The 27,370-nt window shown below is 36.0% G+C and overlaps 1 protein-coding gene across 14 annotated transcripts in view; it reads left to right on the plus strand.

Moving 5' to 3' along the window:
• The window catches only part of ZNF438 (zinc finger protein 438), a 114,938-nt gene that overhangs the window by 71,374 nt on the left and 16,194 nt on the right, over nt 1-27,370 (plus strand). For 11 of the 14 annotated variants that reach the window (XM_032259727.1, XM_032259726.1, XM_032259722.1 and 8 more), the window contains one exon: nt 12,967-13,034. In XM_032259727.1, coding sequence (XP_032115618.1) covers nt 12,998-13,034 — 37 coding nt within the window. In that variant the 5' untranslated portion in view covers nt 12,967-12,997. Of the gene's footprint in view, nt 1-12,966; nt 13,035-14,778; nt 14,851-16,739; nt 16,885-20,931; nt 22,770-27,370 lie in introns of those variants that run through there. The other 3 variants (XM_032259734.1, XM_032259733.1, XM_032259735.1) reach the window with 3 other exon arrangements.

Raw genomic sequence — 27,370 nt, forward strand, 5'->3', positions numbered from 1 at the left:
CCTCTGAAGGGGAATTGTGGGAATAGAATGAGAAAGAGGCTTATTTTCCAATTTATTCTTTTTTTTTTTTACTGTTTGAACTTGTTTTTTTGGCCTGGTACTTATATTTTTTTAACTAATATACAAACAGAATGTTTAAAAATTTTTTTGAAGAATGTAGCAATGTAAGTAAATGCTTAATATATAAATGCAATAATCTCCCCTCCATTGTGGTTTCTCTTCTCATTTCAGTTACCTGAGATACAATACAATAAGATGTTTTGAGAGAGACAGAGAGAGACCACATCCACATAATGTTTATATATTGTTATATATATGCTCACATTCATACAGCATTATATGTTGTTATAATTGTTATATTATATTATTGGTTATTGTTGATTCTTACTGTGCCTAGTTTATAAATTAAACTTCATCGTAGGTATATACATATAGGAAAAGATACAGTATATATAGGGTTTGGTACTATCCACAGCTTTAGACATCCATTGGGGATCTTGGAATGTATCACCCATGGATAAGAAGGGACTACTCTACATTTTGAAAGCAGAATAAAAACGATCTGTGCACTATAATTACAGGTATTACAAAAGCCAAAACAAACAAAATAGTATAGGAAAGAAATTAGAAGACAGTACACCAAAATACTAATACTATTCATGTTAGAATATTACGACTGTGGATGTTTTTCTTCATTGAAAATTCAATAAGGTGATATTTCATTACTGGAAAATACAGAAATACCCAGGTTTCTCAAATTCTAAAATGCCATGGTATACATGTGCTTTAAGTAATATAAATTAGTTATCTAAATACGATCACAGTTATATTGTGTTCATCTTTCAGAAATGTTTCAACAGCATTATTATAAAATACAGTAATAGATGCTTTTTGAAAAGTGAGAGCAAGAAGAATTCCAGAATATTTCCTCCTAACCTGCTGGCTGTTTGTCCCATTTCTTTTTCATATTTATTTTTCTTTAGCTTTTTCTGCGTTGGAAATAATTAGTTTATAATAATATAAGTATCAGAAACCATTAGGGGCATGGAATAAAAAAAGTTTGGGTGACACTGAAAAGGTAAATCTGTGATTAGAGTAGGAAAAAGAAAGTTTGAATTATGTTTAATGAAGAAGAAAAATTATTAGAATCATTTATTAAGCAGCAGTTTTCACACCCACAAGAACATGAGAAAATGTAAAGCATGGATGAAGTGGTGCAGCAGAGAAGCAGAATTGAGTTTGTAAAAATTGAATCATCCTTGTAATGCTAATCGATGGAATTTTCATTTAAGGCAAAAACTGTAAAGAAGGAAAACACTAGTAATATCCACAGACCTGAGAGAGAAATGGGAACCAGAAATGTGAGTCAGTTAGGATAGAATAAAGGCAAGATGTGGAAATAGTTTGTTGACAGTCAGACTGGTCTATGTGGATGAAACCAAAACTTGTGGTGTTTCACAGCAAATAAGACTTGAGAGAGAAAAGGAATGGGAGGAATTCCAAACAATCTGAAAATTAGATCACTTTTCTGTAAACCTGCTTAGTTTAAATGATTTTGTCACTGTATATAGAGAAGAGTAAAAATGGTGGAAATGTGATCATTTCAAGAGTAATGAGTTAAATCTAAACTGATGGAAGCACTGCGGGTCAGACTGACTGGGGAGAACAAAATAATGAACAGTTTCACATTACCTGTCTATATTACGGAAGCGTAAATGACAACCTCTTTATTTTATGGTTTTTATTTTGTTACTAAGTATCAGTTATTAGCAAATAATGCATTTCTTTTTTGAATTGTGCTCATCTTTGTTGTGATAGTAACTTCACTGGCCTGAATGCCTTCTGAACATTCTGTTAGCGTAGGGAATCCAGGCTAGAAATTCCAAGGATGTTCTGCTTGATGTAGAAAGAATCAAATGTTTTTCTTACATCTGTATCCTAGACATTTGGATAAATAAGAAAACAGAGGATAGGTCTGTTTGTTAAAATTTGCCACAAACATGGGTCTTTCTAGACTTAAATGCCCTATGGCAGTATTGTCTCTATATCGCATTTATAGATAATATTGGAAATCAGTGTTTCCTAGGACTTGTTATCTTTAGATAATGAAACTTAACATTGATGTATCTGAAAAGCCCTCAGACCTGATGTTAGATAAATTCAAGAGACTAGGACAATTTTTACTTTGACATAAAATAATTTCTTAAATCATAAATACCTAATGTAGATGACGGGTTAATAGGTGCAGCAAACCACCATGGCACGTGTATACCTGTAACAGACCTGCACGTTCTGCACATGTATCTCAGATCTTAAAGTATATATTAAAAAAAGAGTGCTTCAGTCCTTGTAAAAACACAACCAAGCAATCTATACAAATCAAAGTAAACTTACACTTAATTATCTGTCACTTTTAGTTGTGGAAAAGTATATTAATGGAAGAATTAATAAGACATTGCTGCAAATTTTAAAAATCACAGATGGAACACATTCTTAACACTGGGAGGTAAAGTTAAGGAATTTTTCCCAAAAGAGCAAAAATTAATAAATAGAAAACAAAACATAGTAAAGGGGAAAAAAGCATAAACAGCCAGGGAAGCTCAACATTTCAATAATAGGAGTTCAAGGAGGAAAAAAAAAGAGAGAAGAGAAAATTAGATGAGGACATCTTAGAAAAAATAATTGAAGAAAATATCCCAGGAATTGAAATACACAAATTTTCTGATTAAGAGGCCTCATCAAACACTTGACAAGTAGATGAAAATAGAGTGAAACACTTCACTGTGATGTTTATAAACATTATTTCCACAATAAAAACAAATTATGTACAAAGGACTACAAATCATGGCAGCTTTGGATTTCTTCACACTGACATTGGAAACCAGAATACAGTGGAACATTGCCTTTAATTTTCAACCTGGAATTGTGTACTCACAAAAATTATTATCCAACATTTTTATTGATGAGAGAAAGTAAATCTTCATCCTCCATTGTGAGACATCAGTAGATAATGCCTAAAATGGAACAAACAAGTGAAATTATAAGCATGTAATTAACAATAATGGAGGTTTCAATGCTAGAAGACTCAACTCTAAGAATTGAGAGTCATGTTTCTGAGGAAGAGGACATGACTGCATTTTCAAAATAATAAGCTATATAGAAATGTTTACTTGAATTTTTTTAGATTACAAAGTAAAAAAGGGAAGATTATTCTAGTTGCATCAGAGAGAATAGATTGGACTGGAGGAAGGAAGACAATTTAGAGGCTATTTTAATACAGGCAAAAAGCAGTGAGGACCTGACCTAAGGCAAATAGAGCAGAGCAAATGGCTTTGAAAAATAGTTCTGTATTTTTCAGTAGCACATTTGGAGGCAGGAGCTGCCTTGAGTTTGGAGGTAGCCATTTAGAGAGATGTAGGAAGGAGAGAACATTTCACCCTGGAACCTGGGAACTAAAAATACAAATTTTCAGTTAGACTCAGACGAGTTGGAAGTAAACGAATAGAAAACCTATCAAGGAAAAATAAAGATCTAGGCTGGAACATATTTTCCTAATAGATTTTTACTGAGGTGGGAGAAATGCCCTCTTAAACATTCCCAGCCTACCTATTTCAGTTATACGTGCGGCACATATTAAGGAACCCAAGTGCCTGTATGTGCATGCATTTTATAACAATCAATGGTCAGATCATACAATTGGAAATAATGTTTTTTTGGACTTCTAAGTATATTCTAATACATTCTTTTTTTCCTTTTTTTTGGGGGGGGGGAATGCTAAAGATAATAATAAACATTTTTTTTCTTTTGAAAGAATTCTGGAGAACTTTATTAACATGTAATACACTGTTTTTTGAACGGTATATTTTACAAAGTATTTTCAGCACACAGTATCCAGTTTAATCCAAAAAGAATTAAGTATTTTATCTCTTACTTTCTATGATGCAGAAACTGAAAGGGAAAAAAAGGTTAAATGATTTGTTCAAGATCATACAGTAAGAAGTTTCAGTTAGAAACATACAACTCCCCACTCAGTTCCACAAGTTTTTAATTAATTGCACACTTGAAATTTGGCAGGAATATGATCTTGAAAATCGAGGGTTAGTCTAGTTCAATGGCTGACATTCAGAAGTAAGTGTTGAGGCCGGACATGGTGGCTCACACCTGTAATCCTAGCACTTCGGGAGGCCGAGTTGGACAGATCACTTCAGGTCAGGAGTTCAAGACCAGCCTGGCCAACATGGTGAAACCCCGTTTCTACTAAAAACACAAACACTAGCCACATTTGGTGGCATGCACCTGTAATCCCTGCTACTGGAAAGGCTGAGGCAGAAAAATCACTTGAACTCAGGAGGTGGAAGTTGCAGTGAGCCAAGATTGTGCCACTGCACTCCAGCTAGGGTGACAGAGTGAGACTCAGAAAAGAAATACATGAAAAGGATTTTTAAAAATCAAACTCATTAGCAGCATGCAGCCATTTAGGGAAGGAAGATGATTGCCAAACATTGATACATTGTATTAATGCAAATATCAATATAAGCATGAAGAATTTACTAAGTGGATTAAAATGTATTTTGTGGATTAAGTTTTAGCTCCTCTAAATCTTTAGTAACATTTTGAGAATTTTGTTTTTATTTGTTTCTGATGTGGGACAGATTGAGATAAGAATAAGTATTACAGTTGAGCCAATGAAGAATACTGTTACTACAATTTAGCAAATGGTGGATACTGTTATTAGGATTTATTTACTATAAGCTTCTATGATATATTATGGTATATAATATATATATATATGTTTGTGTGTGTATACATGTTAGACCCTAACAAGGTTGCAGAGAAAAGGAAATGCTTATACACAGTCGATGGGAGTGTAAATTAGTGCAGCCACTGTGGAAAGCAGTGTGGTGATTCCTCAAAGACCTAAAAACAGAACTACCATTTGACCCAACAATCCCATCACTGGGTACATACCCAAAGAAATATAAATCATTCTACTGCAAAGACATATGCACACATATGTTCATTGCAGCACTATTCACAATAGCAAAGACAGACATGGAATCAACCTAAAATGCTCATCAGTGGTAGACTGAATAAAGAAAATGTGGTGCATATGCACCATGGAATACCACGCAGCCATAAAAAAGAATGAGATCATGGCCTTTACAGGAACATGGATGAAGCTGGAAGCCATCATCCTTAGCAAACTAATGCAGGAACAGAAAACTAAATACTGCATGTTCTCACTTGTAAGTGGAAACTAAATGATGAGAACACATGGACACAAAGAGGGGAACAACACACGCTGGGGCCTATTGGCAGGTGGAAGGTGGAGGGTGGGAAGAGAGAGAGGAACAGAAAAAATAACTATTGGGTACTAGGTTTAGTGCCTGGGTAACAAAATAATCTGTACAGCAGACCCCCATGATGTGAGTTTACCTATATATCAAACCTGCATGTGTACCCCTGAACCTAAAATAAAAGTTAAATGTGTGTAGTGTGTATGTGTAATGTGTGTAGTGTGTGTGTAGTGTATGTGTGTGTGTGTGTGTGTTCATAATACTATATAACTAAAGTTGGCCTCAAGGTATTTGGGTCTTCTTGCTCTTGAGAAACATAAATTCTATCATTGCTTAGAAGAGGTAGGTTTTTTAAAATCAATGAAATACAGTACAACCACTATGGAGACAAGCAGTTGCTTCTAAAGTTAATTAGTCCATGCTTAATAGACTACTTAATAATTCCATTCCTGGGTTTTTAACCAAGAGATATTAGAGCATTTATCTATACAAAAATTTGGACACACGTATTTATATTAATTCATGATAACCAAAAATTGGCAACAACTCAAATGGCCATCAGTTAATGGATTAAAAAATTGTGTTGTATTCGTATAATGGAATATGATTCAGCAACAGAAAGGAATGATCTACTGATACACATAATAAGTGAATATTTACTGTTCGATGTATACGAAATGATAGGCAATTCTAGGACAAGCAAAACTAATTTATAGTGACAGAAAGCATCAGTGATTGCCTGTGGCCATGGGTGAGGAATAGAAATTTATTACAGAAGGGCACAAGGGAACTTTTTGAGATATTATATATTTTCATTAGGGTGATTGCTTTAAAATATACTTAGGTTTGTTTTAGTCAGATATGGTAAAGTGACAGGAGACAACTGCCTTTGAAAGAGGAGTTTATTACTTACAGTTCCTTAGAGGAGGGACACACCATACCATTCAAACCCACAGGGAGAAGCACCTGGTCAGTCAGGAGGCAGAAGGAACCAGGGGAAAGCATAGCCCAGGGCCTTTATTGTAGTTTTTTTTTTCTGATTGCAAAAGCAGTATTTATTCATTGGGGAAACTTTGTAATATCACTTTATAAGCATAAAAAGGAAGATTAAGTAGCAATTTAATGCCCCACTGAGAGATACGTACTTTTAATATTTAGTAATTTTTCTCTTGAGCTATGAAAAAATAACTGAACCATACTTCTCTGTAACCAACCCTTTTTTTGGAGTGAAGACAGGGTCTCAGGCTGTCAGTTAGGCTGGAGTGCATGCAGTGTTCAACCTCCTGTCCTCAAGGGATCCTCCCACCTCAGCCTCCTGAGTATCTGGGACTATGGATGCACACCACCACACCGGCCAATTTTTGTATTTTTTTGTAGAGATGGGTTTCACTATGTTGCCCAGGCTGGTCTGAAACTCTTGGCTCAGGTGACACTCCCACCTCTGCCTCCCAAAGTGCTGGGATTACAGATGTGAGCCACAGAACACGGCTATAGCCAGCCCTTTTATACAAAAACGTGTCATGAGCATTTTTTATGTTTTTCAACATTTTAAGAAACATTTAAAAAAGTAACTTTATTATAAAAATATACCCTAATTCTAAGTTTTACGTTTTTTGTATATTTTAAATAACACCCTTACCATTTCTTTGAAGGTAATGAGGATGATAATGATGATGATGGTAGTATATAGCTTTACACATTACCATGGTGATTTTTTGAGCAAAATTCCTACATGCGGAAGAAAGGAAGGTCTGGACCAAAAGGAATGCAGAATTGGAAGACTCAGGATGCACATTGCCAGAGAGTTTGTACCAACTATAACATAGGAAGTAAATAAGCACACCCCTTTCCTCGGGCTTCCCTCCAAAGTTTATATTGTCTTATTTTTCTGCCAATTTAGAGGCAAAAAAAGTAGTATTATTTTAGAAATTGGCAACTCTTTGATTTTAGTAGGTCGTAACATTCTTTCTGATGACTACTAGTTTAATGTTGTCTTTTATAAATTTTTAAGTCCTTATTTTTATAGTGGAGCATTATCTCATTATTTCTTTTATATTAGGAATACAAGAACTATGTTTAGTATATCTTCTCCAGAGTGTATAGTAATACTGCAAACAACATCTGTTAAGTGAATAAATGTATGTATATATGTCTATTGTGATTTTTAAATTTTTTCCCAATATTTACCATTTAATTTTAACAGCTGTACTAAGATATGATTGGCATACAGTCAATTGCATATATTTAAAGTACAATGAGATAAATTTTGATATACATATATACCCTTGAAACCTTAATCATAATCAAGAAAATGAATATATTCTTCACCTTAGTGGTTGCATATATGTTTCTCAGGCCTGCTTATAGTTTCTCCCCCAACCTTCTCTGTCTCCCCTGTCCCCAGGCAACCATTGATTTGCTTTCTGCCACTATAGTTTATAGTCTCTAAAATCTTATAGAAGTAGAATCATAGAGTATTGCTCTTTAATGTCTGTCTTCTTTTATATAGCATAATATTTTTGAAGATTCATATCTGTTGTGATGTGGATCAATACTTTCTTTAAATTGCTGAGTAATGTTCCATTGTATGTTTACATATTCTTTCTGTTGGTGAACATTTGGTTTGTTTCTGGTTTGGAACTACACAAATATAGCTGCTGTGAACATTCTTTGTATAAGTCTGTATAGATATATGCTTACATTTCTCTTGTGTTGGTAGAAAGGGATTAGCTGGATCCTAAGGTAGGTGTATCTTTTCTTAATAACCAGTGATGTTGAACATCTTTTCATGTTCTTATTTGCAAGCCATGTATCTTTTTTGGAGAAGTGTATATTCACCTCTTTAGCCCATTGTAAATTAGGAGGTTTGTTTTCTTACTTAGTTTGGAGAGCTTTTGTTTACAGTTTTTTCAGATTATTTTCAGATATTTTCTCCCATTTATGGGAGCAAATTTTTCATTTTCTTATTGGTGTCTTTTGAAGAGCAGAAGTTTGTAATTTTGAAGAAGTTTAGTTCGTTAGTTTGTTATTTTATGGATTATGTTTCAGATGCTATATCTAATATATCTTTGCCTGACTAAAGGGCACAGTATTTTCTTTTAGAAGTTTTCTATTTTAGAAGTTTTGTGTTTTACATTTTGGTGTATGATGCATTTCAAATTTTGTATATGGTGTGAGGTATGGCTCAAAGTTCTTTTTTTGCTTTTTGCATATGGAAAAATCATCATCATTTGTTGAGGGGACTATTCATGCTCCACTGCTTTCCCTTTGGAATTCCATGAGAATGCATACCTGTATGGATTTATTTATGGACTCTCTATTCCATTGCATTGATCTATATGTCTATCTTTCTTGAAACTAAAGTAACATTAGTCTGATTTCTTTCTTTAAAAAGAAAATTTGGTTATTCTGGGTTCTTTCTATTTTCCTGTGAATTTTAAAAATTAAGTTGGTTGATTTCTGCAAAAAGTCTACTGGGATTTCTATTAGGATTACACTGATTCTATAGATCTATTTGAAGAAGACTTGCCATTTTAACAACATTGCGTCTTCCAGCCTTTGAACGTGATATATCTCTTTGTTTGTCTAATCTTTTAAAATTTCTCTCTGTTCATGTTTTTTGGTTTTCAGTGTATAGGTCTTTTGTATATTTTGTCAGGCTTATCCTTAATTATTTCATTTTTATGCTGTTATAAATGGTGTCTTAATTTCTGATTTGTTGTCAGTTTCTGATTATTTCTAGGATACAAAAATATAATTTATTTTTGTAAATTGATCATGTATTGATCTTGTATTTTGCAAACTTGCTAAACTCAGTTATTAAATTGAAGAGCTTTTTGGAGAGCCCATTGAATTTTCTACCTAGATATGTCATCTACAAATAAAGACCATTTTATGTCTTGCTTCACGATCTGAATGTGTTTTATTTATTTTTGTTTTATTGCACTGGCTAGAACTTCCAATACAAGGATGAATAGAAGTGGTGAGAATAGATGTCCTTCTCTTGTTTGTGAACTTAGAGGGAAATCATTGAGTCTTTCATTGTTTAGCATGACTTTAGTTTTAGGTTTCTCATATTAATAGATAATGTTTCACCAGTGTGAGGAGTTCCTTATTATTCTTAAATTATAAAGGTTTTTTTTTTTTTTTTAATCAGGATTGGATGTTGGATTTTATCACATGCAATTTTTGTATCTGTTAAAATAACCATGTAGTTTTCTTTTTTAATGTATTAATATGGTGAATTACATTTATTTTGAATGTTAAACCAATTTTGTATTCCTGGGATAACCCTACTTGGTCATGATATATTCTCATATTGTTCGATTTGATTTGCTAGAAATTTGTTTATTACTTTTGCATCTGTGCTTATGCAGGATATTGGACCATAGGAATCTTTTCTCATAACAGATTTATCTGGTTGTGATATCTAGATAATGCTTTTTAGATAGTAAAGACTTCCTCCTTTTTAAATTTCTGGAAGGATTTATGTCTAATTGGTATTATTTCTTCCTTAAATATCCAGTAGAAGTCATCAGAGAAGACGTTGGGGCCTGGAGTTCTAAGACTTCTAGATTACAGTTGTTATTGTTGTTTATTGTCTTTGGACTCGAATTGTTTTATTAATAGGGAGAAATCTGTTGTGATCCTTATCATTGTTCCTTTATATGCAATGTATCTTTTTCTCTGGGTGTCTTTAAAAACTTTTTTTTTTCACTTGTTTTGAACATTTTGGCAATAATATACCTTCATATGTTTCATGTTTCTTGTGAATCAGTGTTTTGAGATGTTTGGATCTGTGGGTTCACAGTTTTATCAAATTTGGAAAATGTTCTCCCATTATTTCTTAAATAGTTTTTCTGCCCTTCCATCTCTCTGCTTTCCAAATAACTGGCGTATTAATCTTCTTAAAGTTCTCCTGCAGCTCACTGATGTTCTTGGTTGTGGTTTGTTTGTTTGTGTTTCAGTTTTACTCTCTTCTTCTTCATTCTGTGTAGTCTTGATAGCTGTGCCTTCAGATTTGCTTATGTTTTCTTCTGACATGTCTAAATGTGCCATTAATTTTATGCAGTATATTTTTCATCTTATACATTGTAGTTTTCATCTCTAGAAATTTTATTTGGATTTTTTTCATATGTATTCTACCTGCACTTAACATTTTGAGCATGTGAAATCTAGTTATACACTTAATGTCCTTGTCTGCTAACTCCGATATATGTCAGTCCTGGTCAGTTTTGATTGTTTTCTAAATTATAGATTGTATTTTTCTGCATTTCTGGATGCTTGGTAATTTTTATTAGATGTCAGTCATTATGAATTTTACTTTATTGGGTGGTAGATATTTTTGTATTTCTGTAAATATTTTGTGAGGTTTTTTTCTGGTGCATAGTTAAAATAGTTTGAAACAGTTTAATCCTTTTTTTTTTTTTTTTTAGTTTAATCCTTTTATGTCTTGCTTTAAGATTTTTGTGAAACCAGAGAAATGCACAGTCTAGAATTGAGTATTCCCTCCAGTAAGGCAAGACTCTCCTGTGTACTCTACCCATTTCTTTGTGAATTTTGAGGATTTTTTACTCTAGGTAGTGGGAACAGGCAATATTCCTGTTCTGTGACTGTAGTGTACCTTGGACCTTTCCTTGGTCTTGAGGTGTTTCCTCACTTGCCTGTGCTGATCATTACAAAGGTAAATACCCTGTGGGGACCCTCTCTGTTGTGCTCTCTCTGTGTGTAGCTCTCTTTTCCAGTATTCTGGAAATCTCTGCAAGGATCTTTCCTCACATAGGGCTCATCGCAGTTATTTCTATAGGGCTCATTGCAATTTTTTCCTGGCTCTCAGGAATCAGTTTTTCATGACCTGATGATGCAGGATGTTTTTTGACTCCTTTCTTGGACTTGCAATGGGGGTGCCCCATTTACTCAGCCTGCCACACTCAACCCCTTGCGGGAGGGAAGACATGAGCAAATAAGAGTGGGATCCGGCCAGCTGCTTTGGGTGCCAGCAGGAGCAAGCTCTGTGCATGCCCTGCAGTGGCACCCAGGTGGGGGTGCCTGTGACCCCTGAAACCCCAGAGGGCACACTGCAGTGCTCTCTTAGCTTTGCCATTTGTGGACAGCAGTGTGTTATCAGCTCAGTGGGCCCCTGGCCTTGTCACGTGGGGCATCTGCCACTCTGCCAGTAAGGGCAAAGGGCCAGTTTCACAGCCTTTTTTGGGTACCTGCATCCAGTGGATCCCAAGCTCTTATGTGGGGTCCAAGAAGAATGAGGTCGTGCTGACACTTGAAGGATGGTGAAGGCAGATAATTTTATTTAGTGATGGAAATGGCTCTCAGTGGAGTGAGGAGCTAGAGAGAGGATGGGACGGGCAGGTAATCTTCCCTGAAGCCAAACTGTCTCTCCAGAAGTTAAGCCATCTCTCCTCTGAAGTCCAGCCATCCCGCTGAAGCCAAGTTGCTTCTCTCCAGTCAAGCTGCTTCTCTACTGACTGAGTCCAGGATCTTTATAGGCACAGAATGGGGGGCGGGGCACGCCATGGGCAGTTTTGGAAAAGGCAACATTTAACATTTGATTCGTATAAAGGCCCTATTCAGAAATAACCAATCGGAGAGAACAGACAAACAGGGATAGAACTTCTCATCTTGGGCTGCAGGTTTCAGGCTATTTTGGCTTGAAGATGGGGTTTCACCAGGGACTCACCTCAGTCTGCCTAGAATTTCTCTGCCTCCTACCTCTATGGCTGACGTTCAGTGTTTTGAAAACATTGTTTCATATATTCTGTCTATGTTTTGGTTGTTTCAGGCAGAAGCATGAATCTGGTCTCTGTTACTCCACCTTGGCTAGACATAGGAATCATGCCTTTTAGTTTTGTCCAATTTTCTTATTTTAAAAATATTAAAAATTTTAAATGGAAAAATTCATCAGTCTTTTCCTTAATGGGCTCTGTACTTGGTGTCATGCTTAGAAACTTTTTTGTTTAAGAGCTTATGAAAATTTTTCAAAGATTTGAATTGTTTTATTTAGATATTTTATTAATATGGAAACCTACATTATACACAATTTGGAAAATAGCTATAACGTGGGGAGTGGGGGAGAGCACCTGTAATTCCATCACCAAACACACTGTAAATACATATCTTGACATATTTTCTTTATTTTTTGTGTATTTGTAATGCTAGTGTCTGTCATTCAGTGTGTTCATCCAGTGCATCACATCATTAACATTTTTATATTGCTACATAATCTTCACAGTTGCATTTTAATGACTGAATTATATTTCATCAAATGATTATACTGCAATTATATTGCCTGTGTATTGTTAAGCATTTTAGCTATTTCTTCTTAAAGTATTGGAAGCAATTATCAGAGAGTACATTTTCAGAGAATCCTAACTTTGCCTACTTACACATGACCCCACGAGAGTAGAAATGTGGGTAAGGTCCTAAGCCAGCATGCCGTTACATCTGTCTGCAAGCCCATTCTAGTACATTCAGCAAAATCCTGTTTGTAGAAAAATGAGAAGAAAATAAAAACATCAGTTCTTAATAGCTCAATCCATTTCTTATTACTCGTGTTTATAAAACAGACTTTTCAAAACAGCTTAGAATTTGTTTTTAGTATTAACATGATATCTCAGTTATTTTCTAATAATTATTTGTGCTTGGTTATTTTTAGGAAAGATACTATTCAAGTCAAATACATCATAATGCAGAATTCTTTATCAGTACCACCAAAAGATGAAGGTAAGGTAAACTGCTGAGGAAAATGGCAATGTGTCTGTTATGGTTTTAATTTGATAGATTTAATGTCATTGATCTCTAATCATAAGGTAACTTATTTCCTAGAATTAAAAACAAATTATGATTATATATGAAAACTCATTTCTTTTGGTAAATTATTTAAGTGGATATGGATTCCTGAGTTTTAGGGACCTGTCTCCTTTTCTAGGCTGATAGCTCCTTGAGAACAGGGCCATCTCATTTCACCCACAACTCCAGAGTCCTGCCCATTCACTGGCAGTTAACTAGCACTAACAGATATCAATGAAATTAAAAAGTGTTGGCTTTTAATACTTGCAAGTATTTTAATGGGTAGAAGAATATGTGCACATATATTCATACACACATGTGTAGACATACTCTTAGAGGATACAGAATTTGTGTATACATTTCTTTGACCTGTTTCCCCTCATACCCATTTAAAAAGAAATAGAAAAACCACTTTACTCTATGCAATGTATAAAAAATAAAATAATGATTTTTTTTAACAAGCACTTCTGGATCTTCTAGAACAGCTGATAGGTGGAGATAGAGACCTTTCTTAATCAAGAGCAATTAAATTATCCTTGCCATAAAGGGTACACTCTAACCCTAGGGAGAAATATCAGTCTTTCCCCTGTCCCATCTAGTCTCTTCCACACAGAAGAGAAATTCTGACATGTGTGAGAAAAAAGACATATCTTTAATGAGGCCAAATTAGCCTGCCTTATTGGAACACGTAGCTTTTATTGAAAGGGGGGAATTTGTTATGAAGGACCCTTAAATCGAGCAAACACTCTTTGACCTCTCTATCGGTGAGAAAGGTAGTATCATAACTCTTGAGAGCATGGAATCTGGATTTGAAACTCAGTTCAACCACTAAAACCTTAGGTATATTATTTGACCTCAGCTTCCACATCTGTAAATCTATAAAATGAAGATAATAAGTCCCACTCTATAGGATATGTGGAGACTAAAGGAAATAGCATATGTAAATCACCTAGCATATTGTTGTTTGCATAGTAGGCACTTATATGATGATATAACTACTGTTCTTGATGGTTATCATTAATATCGGGGACCCTCCCCATCTTTGAGACTGGTCAGTGAGATGGCCAGCAGGCTGCCTCTTGGCTTCGGATGCCAAATGGCCTTGGAAGGCCAAACATGCTCCAAGGGGACCCATGAGAGGAAACAGGAAGCAGACCCCTTGGTTTGATTCTTATCCAGGAATTGGTCCAAAGCGATAGTGAGAGTCCTTGAGACTCCCACAAAATCCAGCCAGGAACACTAGGGCGAAGAAGGAGATGGACAAATCCCAACTAGAAATAAAGATCATGTGTTTTCCTTGAGTGTTCTCTGGTATATATCCTCTGGAAGGTTTGTGCAGCAATAGGTAACTGATCAAGGGCTTGGAAATTCGGCATCCTAGCTGATGTCACCTCCTTTTGTCCAAGCAAGCAAAGAGAGGCTTAGGAGAAAGAATAATGGAACAAGTATCAAGAAAGCTGGACTCCATTCCAGACCTGCCTCCAACCAGCTGTGGAGCCCCAGGCAAAGTTATTTTGCCCCTAAGCCTAGTTTTCCCGTTTAAAAATCAAGAATTACTAGGTTTTCCTTTCGAGCTCTAAAAAGGTGAGACTACGTTTTAACTAAGCAAGGAGCCGCTTGGCTCTGGCTGATACAGAGGGAGAAGGCACTCACACCTCTTGGCTGCTTTGCTTCTCAGCACAGTTTTTTTTGTCCTGATGTCTACTCTCTGAGCTAAAACATAAGCCTGGATACCTCCATTGACCAGAAAGTAAGACCCGTTGGCCCTACCCAGAGCTCAAGTAAACCTCCTCGCCAGTCTTTTCTGGGACTAAAGATGCTTAAGCCCAATCTTGGAATTTGACAGAGGAGGTATAATAGCTTAAAAAAACCTCAATCATGTGCCTCCAATGTGATGATCATTCCACTTTACATCCTTTGTTTTATTTGATCTTCACAGTAAGTTAGATGTCATCCTTATTTTACAAGTTCAAGATTAGGTACTTTTTGCCAACACCACACACCCATAAGTGACTGATCCAAGATTTGAACCCAGATTTATCATAAAATTTATGAAGAATATTTTATATAAATTATAGAGAATAAATTTATTAATAATATTTATTAAAATTTAATTTATAAAGAATATTTCTGTAAGAATTTAGAAGAATGTATAATTTAGAATTTATAAAGAATATTTTTAATTTTTGATCATCTTTTTCTTCTCTGATGTTTATACTGTGCTTTGTTACACGTATGAATGCTTAAAGCCGTTTTAAACCAGAATGGGCAGAAATTATAACTTAAATTATGGAAAATCACATCAATAAGGAAAAATAACATATTTGAATATGTGTAAGGCCTAAGAATTGCCCAGTTATTCATTAATTTATTTATTCATTCAAATGCTTTCTGTATGTCCTGGATTAATACTAATATTTTTTAACAAAGGCATCAGATTTATTAATTATGATTCCATTTATGATCAAATATAATTTATGGCTAGGTGCAGCAGCTTCCACCTGTAATCCCAGCACTTTGGCAGGCTGAAGTGGGAGAATAACTTAAGGCCAGGAGTTTGAGACCAGCCTGGGCAACACAGCAAGGCTCCATCTCTACAAAAAAATTTCAGAATTAGCTGGACATGATGGCTTGTGCCTATACTCCCAGCTACTTGGGAGGCTGAGCTAGGAGGATTGCTTGAGCCTAGGAATTAGAGGCTGCAGTGAGCTATGATCATGCCATCGCACTCTAGCCTAGGCAACAGAACAAGACCTGTCTCTGACAAAAATACATATATATATATATATATATATATATATATATATATAATTACATGTACATAATTTGTGTGACAGAAGTTTGCTGGGCACATGCCATTTATTAAATGCAGATTGATATATTTAACAAATCATTGATGGCTAGCCATAAATTATGATACCTTTGAATTTCCAACTTAAAAACACATAGACACATTATATGCATTTATGTATAAAATTCAGATAAGACATCACCAACAGAGTTGTGAGCCTTAAATTAGGGAAAATATGCCGCACCAACATCCTGTCCCCTGACAAAGTTCATGTGGTAGAGGAGGTTTAATGATCACCAAGGTCATTCATACCAGGAACTTTCAGATGCTCTGAAGGGGGCTCTGAAATCCTGTTGGAACAGCGTATATGCATCTCCTCAACTGGAATAAAGCATGACTGATACCATACTAGAAGTGAGCATATGACGTACTTTGAAAATCAGAATAAAAGGACAGTTGGCTAAGCCAGAGATTTGAGGCTGGTCAGGAAACACAGTGGAAGGAAAGACGTTTGTTCAGTCATTAACATATATGCAGAAGTCAAGCAAGTGTAATTTAGGCCAGGGGTTTTGAAGCTAGGAAGGACTGGCAGCATTATAAATGGAGAAAAGAAATTTGAAATTCTGGTTTCTTCTATTTAAATGCTATCTAATTTCAGGTGAAGAGATTTAACATTGTAATATCACTATAACTCTAAGTTATACTACATTATAGAGTTTTCTATTATAACTTAGTGTCACTGTTACACCTTTCTGCATGATGATATAATTTATAGAATTTTGAGAAGTTCAGGCATATGATTTAGTTTCCATAACTTTCTTTTTTTGTCTGATATTTTCAAATGATAGGCTAAACTGTATTTTTCAAAAAAGAGGCATGAAAACAACATAATAAGGCCAACTATTTAAATTTGTTGAAAGAAAGACAAAGTCACCACAGTGATTAAAAATGCAAGTGAATTTATTTAATTGCCATATAAGAAAACTCACACAGGTGAGTAGCATTGCCAAATGATTCTCTGACAGGGACAATGTATGTGTTTTATGTGCTAAGAAGAAGTAGTTCACTGTGAATATGCCAGTTGACCATTGAAGTTTGTACCTTGGGTAGTCAGGATGAATTTGAAGTTCCTACACAGTTGGCTAAAGCAAGTCCCATTGTTCATTGGTTAGGAAGGAGTCTTCATTTAAGTCAAGTGAGAATCTCTTTTACTGGAGTCTGTCAATTCTTAGTCACTTGTCAGCCTTTCAGTTAAGTTTGCCATTTCCTAGGCAAGCCTTATGCAGGTCTTCATCCACTTTTCTCAACTCTGTCATAACGTTTGTATTATTTCAAGGTAGCTTTCAGATTGTGAGTGCTATTTCTATTTCATGAAAGTAAGAAGTGGGAGTGGAGAGAGAGCAAATGCTTTGAGGCAAAGACACACAGACGACCCCCTCTGGACCCACATGATTTGACTGCACAGCCACATCCATTACTATCATGTGAATTCATATTTGGATCTTTTTTAAAAACCTAGATTTTCTGATTCAATAAAAAATAGTTATGATACTGTCTAAAAATATATTTTATGCCTTGCAGACATAAAAGTATATACTTATATCTTACAGGATAACATTTTGGTGTTTGTGAATGTAGGTTATTAGAACTTAAGGGGAGAACACTTAGGGAGGAGTTAGTTAATATTCATCTTTCTTAAAGTTTGGGGAAAAGATCATACTTATTTTGGACTTAGCATCAGTTAGGTCTTTTATAAAGTTATTGATGAGTTTTCTGTCTTTAGCAGGGCTTAAAGAACCCTGACATGTAGTAGGCTCTCAAAAGCATATTAAGTTACGTACACAATGCTTTAAACTCTCAAACATTTTTTTAGAAATCACATCTGATGCTGTGAAAATGTTGTAATCTTTTTTTTTTTAATGAAACACAAAAGTGGTTTGAATTCCAAGGTCGATGAAAGCAAATGTCCATTTAACAAATATTTATTGCAGACGGTGAGCAAAAGAAGCAAAGAGGGGAACGTAAAACCCAACTAAGCTCTTCTTTCTTGCAGCTGTTGTAATTAGTAACACTGGGTTGCCTATCCAAGCAGGGATTTCCTTTTTTGGGGATTTAACCTGAAAGTAGTTTATTCTTTTTATCTAATTGTAGTTTCACTCTTTCGAACATGGTATGAAAGCCATTTTCTTAAGCTCTCTTTTTATTTTTTCGTTTCCTCCTTGCCCATCTCTCCCTTTTCCTCTCCATCTAGTGAACGAACACTGAGCTGGGAAGCTGAGCTCTGCTCATTTTCGTGCTGCTTTTTAGGCTCTGTGATCTTGGCCAGATTAGTAAACCTCAGTCCCTTTGTCTTTCCAGTGGGGATAGTAATTCTTGTCCTATAACAATCAAATGCAGTAGGTATGGTTGATTCTCATTGTTTGTGGTACTTGTATTCTATAAGATTACTAGGAACACTGAGTCAGCAGATACTGAGCCATTTGTTCCTGGGGATATACAAGGTTAGGTTCTTGTGAGCCTCTAGTCACAACATTTTTGTCAACAACTGATACATAACCTTGTTATAAGTGTGTTTCTGTTAAAAGATATTTTATGTAATAGACAAGGTTAATTTTTTAACATTGAACCCAGAGACACAGCACTAGAAGGCATGCCATAACAAAGCTTCTCTAACACAGGTGTTTTCTCCATAAAGCACATCACAGTTGTCTTGTGTGTAGGAGCACTAGACAGCCCTCAGCACTATGCTGGAGACCATAAGTAAACAGTCAAATCACCAAGGAAAAGCACAAAAATGTAAAAAGGGTGCGTGTTTACCTTATGAGAGCTGAACGAAGCAGGACGTCCCCGTGTCCTGCCTCAGCTGCGAATGTGTGTGTCAAGTGGCTGAAATTTTTTCTTTCTCTACACATGTCCACGAATGGCCATGGAAGCACCACAAGTATTGATTTTGGGGTTAAAATTAAATTTTAGCAAGTAGGCAAATTCACAAATACAGACTCTGCAAATAACAAGAATCAGCTGCATATGAATGCGCCTTATAAAAACTTTTAAAGCACAGTAGAAGACTCACTCTAACTTGCAGAATAGAAGCTTTCTTTATGATATTTTTCTCAGCTAAAACGACTTTGTGCATTGTTGATATTATAAATTCAAGTTAATAAAGTAATATATTATTTGAAAGTAACCATAAATTCTTAGCTCAGTAATGCGACAAAGAAAACTACTGTTCTAAGATCTGTGACTCTCCAGCCCTCACATTTAACACACAGTAGCAAAGGGTACCTCTGTAATGCTTTGCATTTAGTGGTTAACATTGCTTTGTGACCTCATTATTGGGGGAAAAATCATTCCCTATGTATTATGAAAATATTATGTTTCCAAATATGTGAAATTCATATGGAAACATTTTGATCTTAACAAGTGGTGTAAATGCTGTTCTTGGACTTTTGGTACCATTTTATGCTGCAGACCAAGTACAGATTGACATTTGCAAGCTGGTTTTGGTTAACTCCTTAATGTTGGAAATTGGAACTTTCCGATGTAATAACTTCTGCAAAATACCATTGTGCATTATTAGTATGTTATACTGTTGACAGAAGAACAAATGGAAAACACACATGCCTGTAGAAATATCCTTTTAGAATAAATGGAAATGACCTGGGTGGCCTCAAACTATAAAGTAGGCCAGCCATATATGGAAGTTGGAATAAAACATTAGAGTTTAAAATATTAGTAAATTCAGATTATGAATATTTTTGTTATTTGAAATAGCCGTATTATGGGGCGGGCACAGCTGGAGTGCAATGATGGGATCTCAGACTGCAACCTCTGCCTCCTGGGTTCAAGCAATTCTCCTGCTTCAGTCTCCCAAGAATCTGGGATTACAGGCACACACCACCATGCCCAGCTAATTTTTTGTATTTTTGGTAGAAATGGGGTTTCACTATGTTAGCCAGGCTGGTCTCGAACTCCTGACCTCAGGTGATCTACCCACCTCCATCTTCCAAAGTGCTGGGATTACAGGCATGAGCCACTGTGCCTGGCCGAAATAGCTGTATTTCTATTGCTTAAAAAGCAGGCTGGTAATCAGATAATTTACTTGGGTATGTATCAGTGTCAGTGTGGTCGTTTGGCATCAGAGTCTCTCAGAAATTCCAATTAACCATGTAAATATATTTCATTGCATCACATCTCACACTGTCAGAACCCCTGCTGCCTTTATATCATTAACATAAATGCAGGTGCAAATAGCATTTATGTACTTTGATAGAAAGCAGTTGGAGACATTTCACTGTGGGACACAACACTTTCAGATTGTGTACATCTGTTCAAATAATGTATCCAGCCCCAGTGACATGAACACAAGGATGGAAACATCTGCCCCTGAGACCACTTGCAATGTAGCAGATGCTTGCATCTTTATTTATGCAGATGGTTAGTGTGAGGGGTTGAGCAGGGATAAAAGCAAAGTAGTTTGACAGGGATATTTAGGATGTTGTGCAAGCCAAAAATACAGTATAGGTATTTTTTGTTTTTAAAAGTCTAATAGCAATAGGAATAGAAATTCATAAATCTAGTAATGCTTTTCATAGAGTAAACATATTGTTCTTGTCTTTAAATTAAGGGGCATCAAAATCCTAAAAACATTTATAGAATTCCAGCATCTAACTTGTATTAATTAGAAAGAGGAATTTATGATTACTTTTGTTTGGATAAAATAATTTTAAATGACTTTGAATACTTTTTCTTAAAAAAAAGAAAATCCTTTAGGCCAGTTGTGATGGCTCATGCCTGTAACCCAGAATTTTGGGAGGCCAAGGCAGGTGAATCACTTGAGGTCAGGGGTTCGAGACCAGCTGGACAACATGGTGAAACTCCGTCTCTACTAAAAATACAAAAAGTTAGCTGGGCGTGGTGGTGGGCATCTGTAATCCCAGCTACTTGGAGTTCGAGGTAGGAGAATCGCTTGAACTCAGGAGGCAGAGAGAGATTGCGCCATTTCACTACAGCCTGGGCAACAAGAGGGAAACTCGGTCTCAAAAAAAAAAAAAGGAAAAAGAAAAAATCTTTTTAAAACACTGCTCTGTTTTTTAAAAAAGATTATATTCTTCCAAGAATATCTTGTGATGATATTTCTTTAAATTGGGGGAAAAATGTAAATGCCATTATTTGAATATAACTTATGAGATATTCCATAAATATAAACTCAAGTAAAATAAATTTCTGACACATTATATGAGATTTTTGTCAGGCATTTGATTTGTTCATATTCTAACATTGACAGCTAGTGATATTTTAATTATAATTAATATTTGTGTCAGGATGAAATACCTTTTAATACTTTATCATCAAAACTTTCTCCTATTGATCTGCCATGTTATATTCTCAAGGAAGGAAAGGTGAAGGGAGTAAAACCCTAACAACAAAAACTAAAACATTTCCAGATTTGATTTTCCATTCTCATTCACACACACCTGCCCACGCACTCACACACACACACACACACACACACAATTAAAGAATCTCAAAAGAGATAGGAAGTTAGAGATTTCATCTAATTCAGTAGTTCTCAGACTTGATAGTTTCAGGACCCTTTACACTCTCAAAAACTGTGCATTTGCTTATATGGGTTGTAGCTGTCAATATTTACCATATTTAATTCTAATAAGCAGAAAAATGTATATTTATAGATAGATTTTGAAATAACAGTAAGCTCTTTACAGCTTAACATAAATAACCTAGTTTAACAAAATTGACTATACTATAAAAGTAATGACAAAAACTGCAATTGCTTTTGCACCAACCTAAATGTTTTGCCAAAGCAAAAAACAAATAGTGAAAAGAATGTCATTGATTTACATTTTCTGCAAATATCTTTAAAATCTGGCTTCATTGAAGACAGTTTGAGTCTCATATCTAGTCCTGCATTCAGTCTGTTGTGATATTGTGTATGTTGAAATATTAAAAGCCAGCTTTCCAGTAGTCAGAAAGGAAGGGAATATTTTTGTGGCCTTTTCAGATAATCATGGATATTTTTCCTTGATACTACACCAAAACTTGTCAATGGAAATTGTAATGTAAAACTTGAAACTGTGTCCATCTACTTTTGTATTCTATTACATTTTGGGTCTCATATTTGAGTGATTCTTTTATCCATGCATGTAACATTAAACTAAACTGGTCATTTAGAAAACACTAGTTCAGTGAGTTTTCCATATACTTCATTGTATAATATTTTAAAAATCATTCATTAACATAAGCACCAGTTTTATCTGAAAAGTAACTACTGGGAAGCTTCAAGCTGCTGGTGATAAATTCAAATTTTCCAAAATTCCAATTACCACTTGAAAGAAAATGACTTTTATCATTGGCAACGAATACTGTTAGAAGTTATTTGTTGTAATGCCAAGCTCCATTCATTCACTTTTGAGAAAATGTCTGCCAGACAGCCAAACCTTATTGTGTTCATTCAACATATTTCAACGTATGTCTGTCAGATGTTTTTTCAAGTAAAAATGGTATTCCATGACAAAAGCAGGAATCGAGTGCTTGTCCTCAGGGCAGTACTCCCACTTCCATCTGCAGCAGATGTGTAGTCTGAGTGTGAACCATTTCATCACAGAATATTAGAAAGGCATGCACTCAAGGATCAAATTTTATAAAACTAAAATATTGTACTGCTTTTTTGTTGTTTCTCCATGAGAGTGCCACAGTGAAGAATATGACTGCTTGAACAGTTTGTGGGCACTACCCTACTTGGCTAAGTTGCTAGAGAAGTTTTACCCCATCGGCACCAATGTCAAGTGCAAATGTTGGCACAAGGCAAATGACATCTCAATAGGAGTGTGAAGAGAGTATTTGGCACCCTCTCTGAGGTTCTGCAAACCCTACTTTGAGAAACACTGATCTAATCTAATCCTCTCTTGCTAAAGAAAGGAAACTATGGCCAGGAAGGATTAAGGATTATTCCAGCAGCATAATCAGACGCCTACTCTCCAAAGCCAGACGTCTACTCTCTGTCTTACATGTAACGCAGTGTGTATTGTTTTTGCTGAGAACTCCTCCTCCGGCCTCCTGCAAAAAGAAAATTCCTCAGATCCAAATCATTATACCACAGCACTGATGTATTACCGAGTTAACTAAAGGAGCAGGACTTGCCACAAGAGGAATTTAGAAATTCTTTTAGCATTTTTAGACTTTTCTTTCAGTCCTAATGTTCTTAAGTGTCGTCAGTTTTAGAAGAAGGTGGTGTAAGATTAAGAAGTATCTAAGAAGTGTATATTATTTTTTAAATTATAAAAGACCTTAGTAATTTCTTCTTTTTTCCTCATCAGAAAATCACCTTCTCACTGCTTAAAAGTGTCATTAAATGTATAATGTAATTGTTGCTTCAAAAAAGTCAGATTCTGGTGTAAGCCTGATTTGGTCACCAGCAGCTCTGTTAAAAGAAGGCGTTAGTTACAGTGCTATAGGGCATTGCGAATTGCTGTGTGTGAGTTCATTAACTACTTCTCCAGTAACCTTGCTATAGATTTCTCTTAGAAGAAGGACATGTTCTTTCTCTGCTAACAGTTGCACTGTGACTGGAAAAAAGTTGTTCAAAAAGGTCTTTGTTTTCTCAACATTGAGATGGATTGTAGCACTCACCAGCCACTGGAAGAGACTGACATGTAAGCAGATAAATTGATAAACAACTTAGTTAGGTTCAGTGTGTTGGAATGGAGGGAGCTTTGGTGCCAGACAGACCTGTTAAAATCCACCTCTCAATATCTGCTTTGTGACCTTGCCAGGAATGCTTTCTCCATATCTCCATATCTGTAGACTGGAGGTGTTAATACCAAGAGTTGGTGGAGGACCTGAGGCAGTAGATTAAGCATTCAGTCTGACTTCTGAGGGGCATTGTAATTCTTCAAAATGGAACTTCACGAAGAATAGAAATGGATGAGTAGAGGCGGTGTATATCTACACATCTGCCATAGATTGTCTCAGGAAGAAAAGGAAGGAGATAGGGCCTGACGACTCTTTCTTGTTGCTGTTGTTTTTCTGTTTTTGTGTTCAGCAGTAGCATAGCTGAAGGAAGGCGTGTTAATGTGGTTGAGAATTAATAGTTTGCTCCTTCAGTAAAAAATACATTGCACAACTGCCAGCTGCTGATCTGGAGACTGAGGCCCTGCCAGTAGCAAAACAAGCCCCTGCTCTTTTGGAGCCTGCATTTTAGGGAGGAGACAGAAACAGAACAAGAAAACAGCAAGCAATCACATGGTGCTGAGCAGCTCCTTTGAGACAGGATGGTCACAGGCCAGCTCCCTGAGAGCTAGGGGAGCTCACCAGTGGGGCAGAATCCCCAAGGCACGAGGGGCGTGGAAGGAAAGGTAGTGTCCAGAGCAGGGTTGGGAATACTCCATTTCCTTATTTTCAGATGCACCTTTTTGTCAGGACTTGAGCATGGTATATTTAGAGTGATAGTACTTCTCTTCCTTGCCCCCACCACAGAAAAGGTTTTTATAAATTTATTTATGTGGCATAATCAAAGATAAAAAGAGAGTTTAGAAATAGAAGGGATAGTAAATGAGCTCCCACATGATAGCCTCTCTTTTTCCCATGAAGATAATGTCAAAAATCATTGGCAAGACAAAGATGGCCCTGGGGAAAGGGCAGAGGTGGGGCAGAGGGAGAGAGCCTCAGAAGAGCAGGGGGAACCTGGGCCACCCCAGTGAGGGACAGAAGAGAGTCTCTCAGGGACAAGTAAATAGACTGCGGAATCAGTTTTGAACTAGAAACTTTAAACTTAGAACATTGTCCAGTGTTTACAATGGTTGGATCTCTCCAGCACCAAATAGCAGGCGGTAGACGTGGAGAGCACAACGTGGGGCCAGCTGGGCAAGGTTCTGTAGGAAGACAGCAAGGGGGTGAACCTGCGATATGAGCAGAGTGAGTGTGGATGGTCAGCCATGAGGCCAGCCCTGGAATGGGAAGATCTACCTAAGGAGACCACTCACAAGCATGCATCGCCTTGAAGCAAGGAGATGCAGTGAGCTGTGTCATCACTTCGTCTCCAGGGAGATGGGAGAATTAACCCTGACATACTCCTCATCTGTGGATGAGAGTAGATAGATACTCCCTTCAGCCAGCTTTCGTAGTCATCACTAAAAGACAGTCAACATATTCGTGGAGAAGAAGGATGGCAGAATTCAAAGGCAAAGGAATCCAAAGTAGTCACCACAGCTTTCATTATAGAAATGAGGAACAGTCAAGACTTACCAGCAGAAACGTTAGGGAACAATTATCCACATAACAAGGGAATTCTTGACTTCTTAGAGATCCATGGCTGTCCAACCTTGTGCATTTGTACTTAGAAATCATGAGCTATATGACATAAAAGCTGAGGTATAGAAAAATGTGCAGCAAAAAAAGTTATAAATCACTTTGAGTTAAAGATAAATCAGCAGTGATGATAAAGCATCTGTAAAACTGTAATATAAAACAGTGAAACAATTCATTTTTTAAAATGTAGTTGGTACATTCCTCAAAAATACCTCTTTTAGATAAAGTGAACTTACCTTTGAAATTACAGTATAAAAAAATACTTTTGTAATTTTGGTTCCCTGTGTTTAGCTATACTGTTGTTGAAACATTGAGATTTCTGCCACTTTAGTTTCATAATCATAATGTTTTGACCAAAGTTAAGAAAATTCCAGCCTTTTGCATGTGTCCTAGTTTAATTGTTCCAACTGACTGCACATTCTGATGTTGAAACCTTATCTTTCTGTTTATCCCACTGAGGAAAAGATTTTCTTCACCGTCATCTCGTTAGTCATCCCAGATACATAACTGTTCTGCTATTGAAAAATAAAAGTAGGCCGGGCGCAATGGCTCACGCTTGTAATTCGAACACTTAGAGAACTGAGGTAGGAAGACCACTTGAGCCCAGGCATTCGAGACCAGCCTGGGCAACATAGTGAGACTTCAACTCTACAAAACAATGTTTAAAAACTAGCCACATAGGGTGGTATGCACCTGTCATCCCAGCTTCTTAGGAGGCTGAGACAGGAGGATCACTTGAGCCCAGGAGTTTACAGGGTAAGCTGTGATCGATCATACCATTGTACTCAAGCCTGGGTGACAGAGCGAGACCCTGTCTCAAAAAGAAAATGTAAAAAGAAGAAGGGCCTATTTTTAATTTGTTGGTGGAAGATTTCTTGCCATGATATATCTGTGTGGCTCATTAAAGCTCATTTGCAGATGTTTTCATGTTCACCAGCTCCATTGAGAAACAGCTGACTCGGCAAATGTCAGAATGTCCTGGAAGGACAGTGTACACAGGTATTTGTGATGGTGACAGGAGGTCAAACGAAATGATCTGCTGCTTTTTACCATGTTAGAGTTCAGTTATCAAGGTCTAAATTTCAACTGTGTGGCTGAGCTGAATATTAACAATTAGAGTGATAATAACAAAAAGAATATTGAGAGAACAGGGTTAACAAAGCATTTCAGAAGTTTGTGTTTATCTTGCTCAGTGTCTTTGGAAGGTCAATGGCTCTTAGTTAGCTTCTTATGCTCCTCAGTCATTCTTAGATTTTTGTCAAGATACTGGCTTGAATGTTTTGTAATAATGAATAAAATCTTATGCTTGCTACAAATTATTTTTGCCAAAAAATAAGCAACTTTATCTTTCTAAATGTATTAAAACAAAAATATTTCATATGGCTTTCCACCATTTTTTATCAGAAGCATCCCAAATCAAAAATAGTTCCTTCCAGAAAGAACTAATAAAAGCTTCATAATTAGAATGAAGAAGAAATTTGTTGAAATTGAGAATCATTAAAATATATATTAAGCGGTAATCCTTTTTAAATGTACTTTTTACTTGGGACATGAATTATATGGCCCTGAAAGAATAATTAGTTACTTCAGTTTACCAACCACATTGTGTTTTTTTTTAAATTGCCATTAATATTCTAGGTAACTGGCTTTTAAATGCTTTCATAAAGAATGCTTGTTTCCTCTGTGGCATGATATGGTCAGCCCGTCGCATGCTGGGTTCTGCATCTGTGGGTTCTGCATCCATGGATTCAACTAACCACAGATTGAAAAAAAAAATTTTTTAATTGCATCTGTACTGAACATCTATAGGCTTTTTTCCCCCGTGTCACTATTCCCTAAACAATACAGTAAAATAACTATTTACATAGTATTTACATTGTACTGGGTATTATAAGCAGTCTAGAGATGATTTGGGGTATAGAAGAGGTGGTATGCATAGGTTATATGCAAACACTATGCCATTTTACATCAGGGATTTGAGCGCCTATGGATTTGAGTGTCTGAAGGAGATCACTGTGCTGCGGAGGAACCAATCCCTTACAGATGCTAAGGGACAACCATATTCATATATCTCATTTAGTCCATTTTAGGGGCTACAGTTCCTCTTTCGGTACCTAACTTTTCTTTCTGTACTCAAGCTGTCTTAAAACTT

This window comes from Sapajus apella, unplaced genomic scaffold (genome assembly GCF_009761245.1).
Source record: "Sapajus apella isolate SASKATOON/1434 unplaced genomic scaffold, GSC_monkey_1.0 scaffold111, whole genome shotgun sequence".
Classification (NCBI taxonomy): Eukaryota; Metazoa; Chordata; class Mammalia; order Primates; family Cebidae; genus Sapajus; species Sapajus apella.